The following is a 15,972-nucleotide window of genomic DNA, read 5'->3' as shown; positions in this document are numbered from 1 at the left end:
GGTTTTTTTTGTTTGTTTGTTTGTTTTTTTTTTTAGTATTGCTCTATGTAAGTATGATAATCTATTTTGGCTGTTTTCACTTGGAGTGTAATTTATTTTTAAATGGTCATATAATGTTCCATGGCAAGAATTATGAAATCCAGCCATTCCCCAGTTAATAGACACTCACTTTGTTCTCACATTTTTGCTACTCCACATGTTTCCATTGGATAAGTTTCGAAGAATGGGATAGGTTGGTGGAAGAGAGCTTTTTTAACTTTAATAAATGTTAACATTACTTGCCACAGGGCTTGACCCTTTGTATTTCCTCCGTCAGTAAATGTAAATGCTTTTCTTTACATCGTTGCCAGAAAATTGGTTCTATAATCTTTAATTTTGGCCAGTTTCTGTTGGACCTAAAGGATTATCATATCGGAACTTTGATTTGCAGATTTCTATGTGAGAATTTTAATGTTTTGTTGGCCATTTGGATCTGCTTTTCTGTAAATTGTTCGATGTTTGCCCATATTCCTGTTGTGCCTTTGTCACTTTTTGAGATCTCTTAGGATTCATTTATTGTTAAGAGTGTCCCCTTCTCATTTAATTCTTGTTGACTTTTTGGTATCTCTGGGTTGTAGAGAAGTTTTATGTTTTACATACTGAACTATTTTTTTCCTCGACAGAAACCAGAGTTTCTAGTCCTGGCTAAACACAGCCTGTGTCATGTTTATACATATAATTTCCTAAATTCTTTTGTGGTGTTTTCATTTATTTTATCTTAATTATAAGACTTATGTTTGAATATTCATAGGCAAATGTGCTAGTACCATGTATTAAAAAATCATCTGTTGTTTTAAAGGTGTTTTGTTTTGTTTTTGCATGTGTGGGAATTATGAGGAGGATATCCAGCATCCAGGAGAGCTGGGTCTCATTCAGGGTTGATAGAATATCCTGAGAATTGCTGCAGAAAGTCTTCTGGAGTGCTCTGGGAAGACCGTAAAGAGTCCTTGAAGGATGTGTGACATGTTTTGTGGCAAAAATGCAGCCACCTAGGAGTCTTATCCTTACCTTACTGCCCTGGGGCCCTCTTGTTTTACCAATCACATAGTAAGTAGTGTATATGCCACCCAGTCTTTAACAGCGAAAACACTGGGGGCACCTGGCTGGCTCAGTTGGAAGAGCATAGGACTCTTGGTCTCAGGGTCGTGAGTTCAAGTCCCATGTTGGGTGTAGAGATTACTTAAAAATTAAAAAATCTTAAAAAAACAAACCCAAAACAGTGAAACCATTGCACTCTAGTCTTTTTAGCAAGAATGTTTTCCCCCTTCCTTAATGAGGTCTTTTTATATCTGTTACCTGAATATATAGTCCAGAAACATAAAATGTTTAAATGTGAAATATTACTTGACATAAAAGCACTGGGAGGAAGGTTTTTAGATGGTATTTTTTTAGGGAGAGGAGTAGTTTTAAGTACTTCTGGCACACCTTTGAGTGCGTGGGAATACCTTGATTTAAGAAGCTTTGATTCCTTCAGCTTACAAATTGAGACATAAAAAATTAGGCAATGATGATGACCTGTATTTGGGAACCTATTATCTAAGTCCGTTATAATCTGATAGAGTTTCTCATCTGAATTATATAGAAGCACTATTTTCTTTAATTTTTCCGAGGTTAGTGCATAGCTTGTACCATTCTAGATGCATGGGAGAGAAGTTCATCACACATGGTAATGCTTAGTGAATGGATTGTATGTATTCTCTTAATACCCTGGTTGAGAAATACTGTGTGCTATATTCAGTTGCCTTATTTTTACCCTTGTAAAATGGATCATAATGTGTAGAGTGCAGAGCAGGACAAGAGATGATTCTGATTGTTGACATGTTGGTTTGAGGTAGGAGAGTGAGCCAGCAGCAGAGATGACCTGTACAGTTGAAATTGGGGTTTAGAGTCCAAGGAATAGGTTACTTTTCTGTACACAGATTTGGTAAGTTCGTGGGAGATATGTACAATTTCATTGTATCTAAAGTGGTATCAGTTCTAAGTGGCACTAAGAAATATTGCCAGTTAATCTTAGTGGATGTTGATGTTTATTGAAAGATTATTTATTAAAGTTTATTTATTTTGAGAGAGAGTGGGGGAGAGGCAGAGAATTCCAAGCAGGCTCTGCACTGTCAGTGTAGAGCCCCGTGCATGGCTTGAACTCATGAAGCGTGAGATCATGACCTAAGCCGAAATCAAGAGTTGGACACTTAACTGAGCCACCAGGCACCCCTTTATTTATTTTTCAGTATTTTATTTTTTAAGTAATCTCTGCACTCAACGTGGAGCTCAAACTTACAGCCCCGAAAGAGTTGCATGCTCAAGACTGAGTGGGCCAGGGGCTCCTGAAGGGTTTCTTAAACATTTGAATGCATAAAATGGAAGGAGTAAGCAGATTAAATTGGTTAAAGTATCTTCACATTCAGGTGATTGTGTTTCTACTTACAGTATCTTCCTCAGTGCCAAAGAGAGCATTGATATTGCAAGCATACTTTAAAAAGAACTCTCCTGGGGGCGCCTGGGTGGCTCAGTCGGTTAAACGTCCGACTTCGGCTCAGGTCACGATCTCGTGGTCCATGAGTTCGAGCCCCGCGTCGGGCTCTGGGCTGATGGCTCGGAGCCTGGAGCCTGCTTCCGATTCTGTCTCCCTCTCTCTCTGCCCCTCCCCCGTTCATGCTCTGTCTCTCTCTGTCTCAAAAATAAATAAAACGTTAAAAAAAAATTAAAAAAAAAAAGAACTCTCCTGTATTAACTCCAGGGTTTTCTTGCAAGAATTTTCGTCCACTCTGTAAGTTTTGGTGCTGGTGTTTTCTTGATTTTATCAGAAGGTGTCAACAGAACTACCTTCTGGTAAGAAACCTTTATCCTTGCTTTTCTTGGTTTGCTGAATGAAATGCCAAGAGGTTGCAGTCAAGTGCCACAGAAAATTGCAAGCAAACCGAGTTTGAGGGTGTTCAGTGACATTTATATCCTGGCTGCCATGTGCCTATCTGCTGTTCTCTTAAGATGCCATCAATTTTAAGATGTATCCTGATTTCAGAGAGATTAAATTAGAAGTGAAGAGCTAGGAAGGTAGACTGGGGCCAGACAATCAGTAAATAAGTAGGTAATTGATCGAGGGATAACAAGTGATCATCAAATCCATGGGGGTAGTTTTTGGGGGTAGTTTTTGGGGGTGGTGGTGGCAGAGGAAGACCTGAGGTGAATTTTTATATGCTGTCAACTTTTCCTTTCTCATGAGTTATGTTTTCATAATCCTATTTATGCACAGCAGTAACTTTTACTGATGTAGCTGGGGAAATGGAGAGTTAGCACAGAGGAAACAAAGGATCTAAGAAACTGAGCTCAGTGCCTTTAATATATAATTTTTTAATCCACTTAATTTTTAGAAATACAGTATTTTGTCACAGATTTGCTTATAATTAAGCCATCAGCTGTGATGTTTTAACACATTGGAAAAGGCATCCAGAAATATAGAATTAAAAAATTTGTTTTTAATTTTGGGGGAGCCCCGGGGGGGGGGGTGGGCACAGAGACAGGAGCCAGAGGATCTAAAGCGGGCTCTGTGCTAACAGGCTGACAGTAACGAACCTGATGTGGAGCCACGCAGTTGCCCCTAGAAGATGAGTTTTTAAATTCAGCATTTACAGCCTCTTATGGAGTGAATTTGGGGGCTGTGTGCATGTGGTTTCAGCTTCCCTTTTACAAAAATGAAGGATCTGGAAGGGCTATAAAAGAAAAATACATTTTTTTTTTTTAGGTAAACTTAACGCCCAACGTGTGGCTTGAACTCAAGGTTCCAAGGTCCAGGTGTGCTCTACTACTGAGCCAGTTAGGTGCCCTGGTAGAAATTTTATCTTCAGGATTATTAGTTAACTTTTCCACAGACAGGGTCCCTGATTCATCTGTCCTGATATTTGACTATATTTATAATCTCATTCTTCCCATTCCTGAAGTAATTCATACCATGTTTTTTTCTGTTTAATCAGTAAGATTCACCCCCTACACCCTCCTATGACTACCTTCATCAAGTTAAAAACTGTTTTTCAGCTGTAGTGTTTTCTGCCTTTTAGGTAGATAATTCTGTGCACCTTGTTCTTTCCACAGACAATTTAAGCTCTCACCTCAAAATTGCTAAATACATTATGCAAATGTTAAAAAAAATGAGGTTACTGTTTATATTCTGATAAGGAAGGATCTGCAAGATAGAAAGGAGAAAAGGGAAGTTCATAGGAATTGACAGTAAACATAAGATTTTAAAGAGGATTTGTATATTATTGAAATTACAACTTTTTCTGTGATTACTCCTTCATATAGTTCATACCCATTGTTACTTTTGCTTATTAGCTTTGTTCAGCTGTTAGGTCACTTGACACTTATAAATTGGGAATTTAACTCTGCTGTGTTCCATCCTCTTCTACTCTTTTCATGTGATGATTGTTTACCTATTTTAGCTTTTAGGTATTGTAAGCTTGTCAAACTTTTTGTGGCTTTTGGGTTTTGTTTATTTGGTTAGAAAGGACGTCCTTACTCTGAAGTTAAAAGTAACTTGTGGTTTGGGATCTTTATTGATTTAAAACACTTTGGGTCTTTCATCCATTAATTCTATTTTTGGTGAAAACATCTATTTCATTTTTTTTCCAATAATTATCCAGGTGTCCCAGTACCATTTAAAAACAATCCATTCCTCCCTCTATTTGTAATTTCCTAAGTGACTTGGACCTGTTTCTGGAATCTGTTTTCCTTTAAAATGTGTTTTCTTTTATCTTGGTTATTGTAGCTTTAAAATAAGCTTTACTATTTGGTAGGCATAGGGGTGCCTGACTGGCTGAGTCCACAGAACATCTGACTTTTGATCTTGGTCGTGAGTTTGAGCCCCACGTTGGGTGTAGTGATTACTTAAAACTTAAAATATTTGATTGGGATAGTGTGTTATCTTTACTTCCTACCCCCACTTAAGTTTCCTTTTTGAGTGTTTTCTTTCTTTCTTTTTTTTAAACAGATTTTGGTGTAATTTTATTAATATTAGCCCCTTTTCCCCCAATGGAATCATCATTCTCAGTATTTTAGTGGGGTCTCATAGAAGGGCATATTGTAAATTTTACAATATCAAGATCTCCTATCAAAGAATGTGATAGGATTTAACATTTTCCTGAGTATTCTACTTATGTTCATCAGTTGAATTTCAAATTTATGTACATAGGTCCTGTACATTTATGTTGTTTTAACTGTGGAGGCATACCTAAGATTATATTTTTTCATTGCTACTGCTATTAGAATATTTTTTGTCTTTTATTTTCCAGCTGCTTTTTGCTTTAATGCTTGAATTGTTGAAATTTAAAGAAAAAATTATTTTTGGAAAATACTTTTGAAAAATCACTTCAGGCAGTTCTTCTATAGCTCAGGGATTCTTGCTGTTCATCGTGTCCCTTATCTCAATTTTATACATGGTTCATGACATTCTGAGGTTTTTACTATGTAATGTTCTATTTGTTGTTTTGTTGGGGGTAGCATTTTATTTTATTTTATTTTTTTTACTTTTATTTTTTTAAAGAATTTACTTTTATTTATTTATTTTTTTAACGTTTATTTATTTTTGAGACAGAGACAGAGCATGAACGGGAGAGGGTCAGAGAGAGAGGGAGATACAGAATCAGAAGCAGGCTCCAGGCTCTGAGCCATCAGCACAGAGCCTGACATGGGGCTTGAACTCACGAACTGCGAGATCATGACCTGAGCCAAAGTCGGACGCTTAACTGACTGAGCCACCCAGGCGCCCCGGGGGTAGCATTTTAAAGATACATATATGTTTTTAATTTTTTTAAGTTTTTTTTTTTTTTTTTTTTTTTTTTAAGTTTATTTTGAGAGTGAGAGAGTGAGCAAGCATGAACAAGGGAGGGGCAGAGAGAGAGAATCCCAGGCAGGCTCTGCGCTGACAGTGCCCTGAAATAGGCTTCAAATTCAAAAACAGATCATGACCTGAGCTGAAATCAAGAGTTGGACGGTTAACCGACTGAGCCACCCAAGTGCCCCTAAAGATATTTCATCACATTTTAGATGTGGTATACTGCCTTGTTGCTTATTGATGCTATTTTAAATTATAGTTAATAGTGTTACATATAATCATATAAAGAGACCGTTTTGTAATGATGAATCTTCCATGTTTGCATAGCTATGGGAAGAAAAGAAAGAAATCTCAAAGGTTTTGTTCTGAGAAATATGGGTTCTGGGCCAGATGAATAGTGAATAGGAAGAGAGAAACAAATCCCCAAAGGTTGGACTAGAATACAAGGTGGACAGAAGTTGTGAAGACTTAGTCATAAAGCCCCCTACTGCTTTGTGCAGAGAAATGTGACCTTTGTAATTCAGTGTCCCCTGACTCCCAAGATTTTGGCAAGGACCCAACCCTGCCATTTTGGGTCTTGAGTGTATAGGGACCTAGCATCATCATTCTGGTGACTTTGAATGTACAGAAATAATTTCAGGAGTGTGGACTGAGTCCTGAATTAAATGGACAAAGTTTCATAGAGATCTGGCCATTAGAGGTACCTTATCCTTAGAATCTAGAATTTGGGGATTAGAACATGTTTCCTAACTGTTCATCACAGCCCAAATACATTTTAAGAACCGGGTTTTAAATTCTTTTTTTTTTTTTTTTTTTAAACCGGTTTATTTTGAGTGAAAGAGAGGCAGTAGGGGAGGGACAGAAAGAGGGAGAGAGAGAATCCCAAGCAGGCTCCTTGCCAGACTCGGGGCTCAATCTCATAAACAGGAGATCAGTGATTTGAGCTGATCAGTGACCTGAACTGAAATCCAGAGTAGGATGTAACTGACTGAGCCACCCAGGTACCTCCTGGGTGTCCAATTCTTAATCTGCTTAATCTCATGATTGAGGGGTATTAAGTAATTAGAATAGGTGTCTAGAGTTGTATTTTCTCTTAAAGTTTGTGGAAAATGTGCATCCAAATAAAGCTGGTGTTGGTGATGGAAGTAAAGGGGATGGGGCTGGAAAGAGATGAATAAGCATTGAATTTTAGATAGGATAAAAAAAGATTTTTACTGTAACGAAGGGTAGAATTTCCCCAGTGGCTTGAAGTTCTTATTTGAACGAATTCACTGTGTAAACTATACAGAAATCTTAAGGATTACTTAGTGAAACATTCTAGACTCTGAAAGTGGTTTCTGAAGGACTAGAAAACTAGTGAAAGTTGGAAATAGGACTCATTTCTGATGGCAAGATGTGTTTTATTGTCATATTCGTGAACTTGGAAATTTTCAGTTTCTGAAGTATTCCTTACAGATGTTATGGGTATTAATTTGTTGGTGATGTAACTATGAAAGTGATGACCAAAATTATTGCTGAAAGTGGATGTGTGGCTGAACCTACTAGAAATAAAGAAACTGGCTAGGCTGTCATTATAGCATGGTCAGATAATCAGAAGTGGAATGTTAGCTCTTAATATTTATTTATTTATTTATTTACTTACTTACTTATTTATTAATGTTTATTTTTGAGAGAGAGAGAGCGTGAGCAGGGGAGGGGCAGAGAGAGAGGGAGACAGAATCTGAAGCAGGCTCCAGGCTCTGCGCTGTCATCACAGAACCCGATGTGGGGCTTGAACTCAGACTGTGAGATCGTGACCTGAGCCAAAGTCGGACGCTTAACCGACTGAGCCACCCAGGCGCCCCTAGCTCTTAATTTTTAACTTTAAGGAAGAAAGGAATAAAAAGATCTCCAGAATTGCATGGCTGGAGCTTCTATAACACTCTTAAAAGGAATGTATTCTGAATTTTAGGCCTCATATGAGGATATTTGCATTGAAATGTCCCAAAGTACACAAACAAAGCAGGTAATAGACATTTGAAGCTGGAGTGAGAATCAGGGCCAAATACAAAATGATGCAGTTAATTGAGTAGCAAATGTGAGAAGAGTGCACTGACCTTAGATTTATTAGTTACCTACATTCTGTGATTGGTGAGTCTGCATTATTAAGGAAAATGTTTTTGTATTAAGCCACATCTGTTACTCTCTCCTTTTTTAAGAATTTCTGTCTGTAGTTCCAAAAGTTTTCTGTAGTACTGATCTTGCTTTTCGGTTTTTCCACTGCCAGTTTGTTTCAGTGTTGGGTTTGCTAATTTGCTTAGAATTATGTCTGATGTAGTAAGTATTCAATGTTAGTAATTGTTGGTTTGTTTTTTAAATAACTGACATTTACTCTTCTGTTTTGTAAATTTCTAAAGTTTTGTTGTAATGTTTTCTCTTTATTGTCTTTATTCTTGTGTCAGTTTACATCTTAAAATTCCTTTAATGCTATTTAATGGACTTTGGGAGGAAGATGAGGTCAACAGGATATGTTCATTCCTGCTTTGTTTTAAGCAGATACTGCAAGTGTGTTCTTTATTTAGCTAGTTTTTAGTGGACATTATGGAGTTTAGTGTGATAAAAATGTTTTAGAAAATTATTTACTGAATATCTTGTGGTTCAAAGTGTGTGTGTAAGCATTTGACTAAGGCTGAGAACTTTGCAGTTCTGTGTGACAGTAATATAAAGTATCATTTAATGTCAGTTGTAATCATACAAGTGCCAAGGACTGCTTTCCCAAGGTGTACAGTCGTGGAGCAAGCACTTGAACCATTATTCTACACCTAAGTCCTTTGCTCTCTTGAATGTCCTCTGACAGTTTCTTTCAGTTGCATCAGTCAGATGACGATAGATTAAAAATACTCAACTAGAAAATGACCCCTGATTTTTATTGAGAATCTTTATATTCATCCCAAAATGGTTTTGCAACAATGTATTTACTGTAGCCCCCCGTTTTTTTTTTAAGTGAAGGAAGATGGGAAGTTAGGAAAAAATGAGATTAAATTAATGGGAGGTTAGTATTCAGAACGAAGTCATGCTTTTTACTAACAGTTGATTATAATTTAGTGTTTATAATCATAATTTCACCAAGTACTATGGTGACTATTAAATGTTTTAAATTCTCATAATTCCATTCTGTGCCCCAAATGGGGCTTGAACTCATGACCCTGAGATCAAGAGTCACATGCTCTACTGACAGAGCCAGCAAGGCACCCCAGTATAACCTTTGATTGAATATTGATATGCTTTTGATAATGTCTTTGTTTTTCACAGGGATTTATCAAAGATGTTCATGAAGACTCCCTCACAGTTGTTTTTGAGAACAAGTAAGTTATTTTTTTTAAATCGATACAGACCTTGATTTTAACGATTGGTTGTGCTAAATTGGTGTTTGCTTTTGGATATTCCTGTTGCCAGTGAAAGTGATTTTGCTCTTGGGTGGGGATCTTTGGTTGTTTGATCATCTTATCAGTTCAAGTAATTCTAGTTTTGATGACTTTTCACCATTTTTCTGCCCACAATGTACTTGTCACTTTTTCATGACTTTCTTTTTTTTTCCAAAACATGGGTGAACAGGAATCAGTATTTTTTGTAAAAATGGGTGGCACAAATGGGATTATGCAATGCTTAATTCTTAAAATCCAAGAATGTTGAAATGATGTAGAAGGCCTTTCACATGGCTACTAGTAGTCCGAGTTGAGTATTGGGCTGCTTTTAATTTAAGCTGGATATTAATAAGGAGTAATAATCAGTTTTATAACTGTTGTAAGATCTAGGTCATGTAGTTTTAAAACTTGGTTAGGAAGAGCTATAAAGGAGCATTGTATAATTAAAGGTCAGAAAAGAAATCTTCAACTTCCACTTTTTAAAAGGTAGCTGCCCAGCAGCTGTTTTCATGTAGAAACAAGTGTTGGAATGATTTCTTTCTTTAGCAGCTGCCATTTAGACTGTAATAGTGAAAAGAAAGCACTCAAAAATATTCCTTATCTCCTGATGTTTTGCACAGCATTTGCACCTGGAAGCTATAGGAATTCATGTGGTGATGTACCTCCCAGGCATATGAATGACCTATTAGAACTTAGAGTAGGAATATCCATACAAAAAATGTGAGTTAAGCAACAGCTAAATTTTTAGTTTGAGAGAGCACACGTGCGTGTGTGCAAGTCAGAGGGGCAGAGAGGGGGGGAAAGCGAGAATCCCAAGCAGGCTCCACTCCCTCAGCCTGGGGGTTGATCTAATGAACTGTGAGATCATGACCTGAGCAGAAATCAAGACTCAGACACTTAACGGATTGAGCCACCCAGGCACCTCCTAAATTTGTTCTAATACAGTATTTGCTACAGAGATTGAAAGTAAACTTTTCCCAGGTTTTAAGATTGTTGTATGAATTCATTGCAGAAAACATAAATTCTGTGTAGGAAAATCTTTTATAATTCAGGCATGCAAAATAATTGAGTAATTTTCTGTGTTTCTGTGAACATGTACACATTATGCAGCTAATATTTTATAATCTCTGAAATTCTGTTCCTTGATAGATCATTTACTTGTAAAATTGAGAGAAGTTTATTGCACTGCCGTTTATTGGCAGCAGTGTAGATGTGACATTATTTTGAGTCTAAATTACTACTATGAACTTAGCCTATTTCATTTTTAGGATAACGTATGTATTCCCTTAGGATGAGTAATTTGGATGGTGATAGCATAATTACTATTAATGTTAATTTAGAAACTTCATCAACAGTCTTGCAAAGTCTGTTTTACCTCAACAAACTCATTACTTGGAAAAATAATATGAACGAAGCTTGTTTTTCCTTAGGGAAAGCTAAATGATTAACTTGAAAAATATATACCTCTAAGCATAGACTGTATAGTTTCCATATTAGGGGCTTATAGAATAATCTATTCTAAAATTGTTAATTATTTTTCTGATCCTTCAGCTGGCAGCCAGAACGCCAGGTTCCATTTAATGAAGTTAGATTACCACCACCGCCTGATATAAAAAAAGAAATTAGTGAAGGAGACGAAGTAGAGGTACGTATTTTAAGTTTTATTTTCTTGTGCTTTTTTTTGTTTTGTTTTAAATATCCTTGTAGGAAAGTCTCTTTAGCTGATAGAGAATAAATATAATTCCTCTTCTCTATTTGTATTGTTAATTGGCTGTGTAATATAGTAGTGCTTGAGTTTTGGAACCAGAACAGGGATTCATTGTCTCAGCTTTACCATTTTTACCTTTGTGGCCTTGATTAATTTTTTTTACCACTAAAATGAAAATAATTTGGGAATTAAACATGGTAGTACCTTTGTATTGGTTTGTATAAAATCTGACACAACTGTGTGGTGTTGGTTGCTGTTTTCCTTCTTTTTGCTAATTACTTGAAAATTCTCTTGTGCTTTTTTTTTTAGTGTCTTTGTAATAGGTATCCTTTAATATGGTGAACGTTGATATCGTTGATACGTAACTGTGAAATATTGTATTTAGCATATTGCCTTGTTGAATATTTTAGAAATGTCTGGAAAATTTTAAAAGTACAGAAAAACACAAAGGACTAAACAGGAATTGCTGCTGAGAGAACAAAACTGCTGTTAACCATTTTTGTCATTCCCAGGCTCGCTCTCACCTATTCTTTTTTTTTTTTTTATAACGTTTATTTATTTTTGAGACAGAGAGGGACAGAGCATGAACGGGGGAGGGTCAGAGAGAGGGAGACACAGAATCTGAAACAGGCTCCAGGCTCTGAGCAGTCAGCACAGGCCTCCACGCGGGGCTTGAACTCACAGGCTGTGAGATCATGACCCGAGCTGAAGTCGGACGCTCAACTGACTGAGCCACCCAGGCGCCCCTCGCTCTCACCTATTCTTAAAAATAAAAGTGAGATCATATAGTATTGCTTCTTTGTATATAGCTTTTTTTTTTTTTTTTTTTTTACACTTAGTAGATTTTAGATGTCTGTCTTAAGTATGTTAGTGTTGGTTAATATGCCTGATGTTATGTAAAATGAAACTTGGAAATACTTGTCAAATAGAGGTGTTATGAGTTTGTTGGAGATAGAAATTTGTGATTTTCAAGGAATTGACATAATTCCTTCAAGTGCTCTAATACGCTGAATATATTTCTCACAGGGAGTTGGTTTGATAATACTGAAAGAATTTTCAGGTTTCCTTTGTACCTAGTTTATGTAGGGCGGGGGTAGGGAAACCAGAGGTATAGGAGAACCTATACAGATGAAATAGCTGTCTAAATGTTTTTATAAGCACTTACCAGTACCTACTCTGTGCCAGACAATGGTCTGAGCACTTTGCACATGAATTCATTTAGTTATTTGCCTTTTTTTCCTGTAATTTTTAAAAAAAACATTTTTTTTTAACGTTTATTTATTTTTGAGACAGAGACAGAGCATGAACGGGGGAGGGGCAGAGAGAGAGGGAGACACAGAATTGGAAGCAGGCTCCAGGCTCTGAGCCATCAGCCCAGAGCCCGACGCGGGGCTCGAACTCACGGACCGTGAGATCGTGACCTGAGTTGAAGTCGGACGCTTAACCGACTGAGCCACCCAGGCGCCCCTTTCCTGTAATTTTTAATGGTAAATTTTGAGTTCCCATTAACCGTAGGTGTTATATACTAGGAAACCAAAGAATTATGGCACTCCTGACAGCCTGAAAGCATTTCCATTCTAATATTCAACCTAGATTTTAATTACTTGCTCTAAGTTCGTGGGGGCACTCTTGTTTTTGGTAAATCAAGGCATGTTGTAACTTAATTGTGTCTGGGCACCATGAGCCTGCTCCCTAATGGTATAATGGTATAGGTTTCACTTTACTCACTTTTTTCTTTTATAGTTCACTTCCACTAAAAGTGGGTACTAAGAACTTTTTTATAAGGAGATCTGTAACTGTAGTCTTGGTGTGTGTATTTGTGTCCTTTAGGGAAATGTCATAGATGGTATGGGAAGACACAGGGAAACAAAGTGGCAAAGTGATTGCTAAAAATTAAGGAATGTGAAGTAGGTTACTGGTGGGTAGTACTATGAACTGGTAGTGGTGATGCTGCTAATTACTACTGTACCTGTTCGCTTGGACTTCCGTGAAAAAATGTTTTTCTCAATACTATATCCTTTCCTAATTAATTTCTTTCTGTAGGGATGGTAAAAGAGCTTGATTTATTTTCAGTTTTGAAATTTTATTTCTGTTTTAGAAGTTCTTCCTTCTGGAATTCTGGTAATTAGTCAGGAAAAGCAAGGAATGACTTCATTTTTCGAAATGTTCTAGAATTAGGAATGTGTGGTGGTTGATTCTGAGATTAATGCTTTTCATACTTTTTAAATTGTTGGTCAGATACTCATTGATAGTGTAAAGGCTCAGATTTAAGGAAAAACTTGGTGGTGTGCTCACAATGTTGTTACATTGTGCTTTCCCCTGTCTCAGACTTAGAAGTTCCTATCCGGTTCCTGGACATCTTTTTGGCTTGCCTCCCCAGCAGTATACAAAATACTGGTGTAAGAGATGGAATGAATTGGAAATTGATGATTGCAGAGTATTTTATTTCACATTGTGTTTTATGGTTCAGTTGGTGAAATTTGCTCCTTAAATTGTGAGACTCATCTGAAACTAAGATGTTCTTGTCATTTTTTCCACTTTTGAAAAATTCGAAAATTTAAATAAAGTTAAAATTGATACTCTACCCATGGATTTGTTGGCTCCCCCCCCCCCTTTTTTTTTTTTTTTGCTATCATTAGTTAGGAATCTGTCTACATGACCTGGAATGTTTAGGAATTGTGGTTATTGATGCTTTATATTTTGAACCAATTTTTTGAAAACTCCACTTTTTTTAATTTTTAATTAAAAAAATTTTAATTTTAGTGTAGTTAACATACAGTGTTACATTAGTTTAGTTGTACAATATAGTGATTGAATAGTTCCATGTATTACTCAGTGCTCATCAAGATGAGTGTACTCTTTATTCCTTTCACCTGTTTCACCCATCCCCTCTGGTAACCATGTGTTCTCTATAAGAATTTGTATTTTGGTTTATCTTCCTTTTTTTTTCTTTCTTTTGTTTTATTCCACATATGAGTGAAATGATATGGCATTTGTCTTTCTCTGACTGGCTTATTTTGCTTAATGTTATACCCTTTACCTTCGTCCATGTCACTGTAAATGGCAAGATTTCATTCTTTTTGTGGCTGAATTGTATTCCATTGTATATGTTCTGTGTATGTGTACTATGTCTTCTTTATTCATCAGTTGATGCACATTTGGTCTGATGCACATTTTGATGCTTCCATAGTTTGAATATTGTAAATAATGCTGCAGTCAACATAAGGGTGCATGTATCCCTTCAAATTGGTGTTTTTGTATTTTTTAGGTAAATACCCAGTGGTGTGATTAGTAGGTTGTAAGATAGTTCTATTTTTAATTTAAATTTAAGTAAAGTGTAATATAAGAAATGAAATGATACAGAATTATATAAAGTGAAAAGCAGACCTTCCCTCTTAGTGTGGGTGTGCTTGTCTGTTCACCATATCTTAATTATCATTTACCAGAGTTGTGTTTCTCTTCAGCTTTTTTATTTGCATTTATAAATAATGTTTTATTTTAAGTTAGAGAAATTGGGAATACATTATATTTGTGATTTCTGTGTTCATTTAGGATGTAATTGGACCTTTTCATGTCTGCATATACAGATTTACCTCATTCTTTCTAAGCACCCCATCATATTTATTAAGATAGGTGTATCATAATTAGAAGACATTGAAATTGCTAAATTGGAGGCATGTATATTTCAAATTTTGATGGTACCAAAATGTACCAATTTTGTCCTCCAAAATGCATTTTGATTTACCACTTACACATTGGCTGACACATAAAGGTGTTTGTTTCCTCATAGATTGGCTGGCTGGGTTGTTATTAATTGTAAAGTTTTATAAACCTGATAACAGGAAGGGGATGTCTTCTGAGTGTTCATTTGTTTGATCACTAGTGATATGGAGCTTCTTTTAAATTAGTTTATTGGCTTTTAGCCCTTTGTTCTATGAATTGTGTGAGTTTTTTTGTCCGTGTAGATTTTGATAATAGAACATTTTTGTATTTTATGTAGGTTTTTGTGTTATATGTGCAGTCACATGCTCTACCCCTGAGCTATACCCCCATTTTTGTGTTATATATTGTACTTTCTCCCAGTCAGTTAAAAAGCGTATTTAATGCCTTTTGCCACAAAGTTATAATTTATTCCAATCTGCCAATTTTTTTTGGTGTGGCCTTCAAGATACTCCTTTTAGTATTTCTACAGGTATGGTCTGTTCTTTTTTTTTATTAAGGAGTGTTTAGGTTTTTAATCTAACTTCTCTAACTTAATACACAGTATATTTTAGTATATTGATATATTTAAATCATCAGCCACTGTTTCTGCTAGTCACATATCATAAAGCAGTAATAATAGCTGATGCTTGTATAGCACTAACATGTGTAATATATGAATAATTGGTTTTTTAAACAGATTATCTCAGTTTGACATAACAGTCTCTTTAGGGCCTCTTCTAAATGCTGTGAATACTTTATTAAATCTTTCCTGGGTCGTATAGCCCGAAGGTTGGGAAGCTGAGAACCAGTTTCAGTTTTTGTCTTAAGTGTTATTCTCTAATATGTTAATTATGCTGTATTCACAGGGTGTTGTCAGTTTTGTGCCAGACTTGCAACTCCTGTTCTTTTGCACCTTTGGGAACCTTTCCTTTTTGCAGAAGGGAAAGATCACTTTGATTTGGCTGTCAGTAATGAATTAGAACAAAAATGATCCAGGAGAGAGCTTTTTGTGGAACTTTTCAGGCATTTGTTTAAAGTTCAGCCATCTGAAATTTTCATTCTTGTCAGTCAGGAATGGCTGAATATTGACAATTTCATATGATTTACTCTAAAATATTTCTGTTATAAAAATGTTAGGCTACTTGAGGATTTACCTTTCCAGTCAACCTGAGGCTGACGTGGAATTAGAGAACGTAAATTAATGTCATTGGTCCAGTGTTGTCAAGAAAACACTATATGATTTATAATACAAAGATGATTTTGAGAGGTCTAAAATTCCAAGCTTTATTTTTAAG

The 15,972-nt window shown here is 36.1% G+C and overlaps 1 protein-coding gene across 5 annotated transcripts in view; it reads left to right on the top strand.

Annotated features, from left to right (window-relative positions):
• The window catches only part of FXR1 (FMR1 autosomal homolog 1), a 67,033-nt gene that overhangs the window by 11,221 nt on the left and 39,840 nt on the right, over nt 1-15,972 (top strand). For all 5 annotated transcript variants that reach the window (XM_019463255.2, XM_019463257.2, XM_019463256.2 and 2 more), the window contains exons 2-3: nt 9,155-9,207; nt 10,819-10,912. In XM_019463255.2, the coding sequence (XP_019318800.1) occupies nt 9,155-9,207; nt 10,819-10,912 (147 nt within the window). The remainder of the gene's footprint in view (nt 1-9,154; nt 9,208-10,818; nt 10,913-15,972) is intronic.

This window comes from Panthera pardus, unplaced genomic scaffold (assembly GCF_024362965.1).
Source record: "Panthera pardus isolate Hobbes unplaced genomic scaffold, ASM2436296v1 HiC_scaffold_16, whole genome shotgun sequence".
Lineage (NCBI taxonomy): Eukaryota > Metazoa > Chordata > Mammalia > Carnivora > Felidae > Panthera > Panthera pardus.
This window is presented reverse-complemented; position numbering and strand designations above follow the sequence as displayed.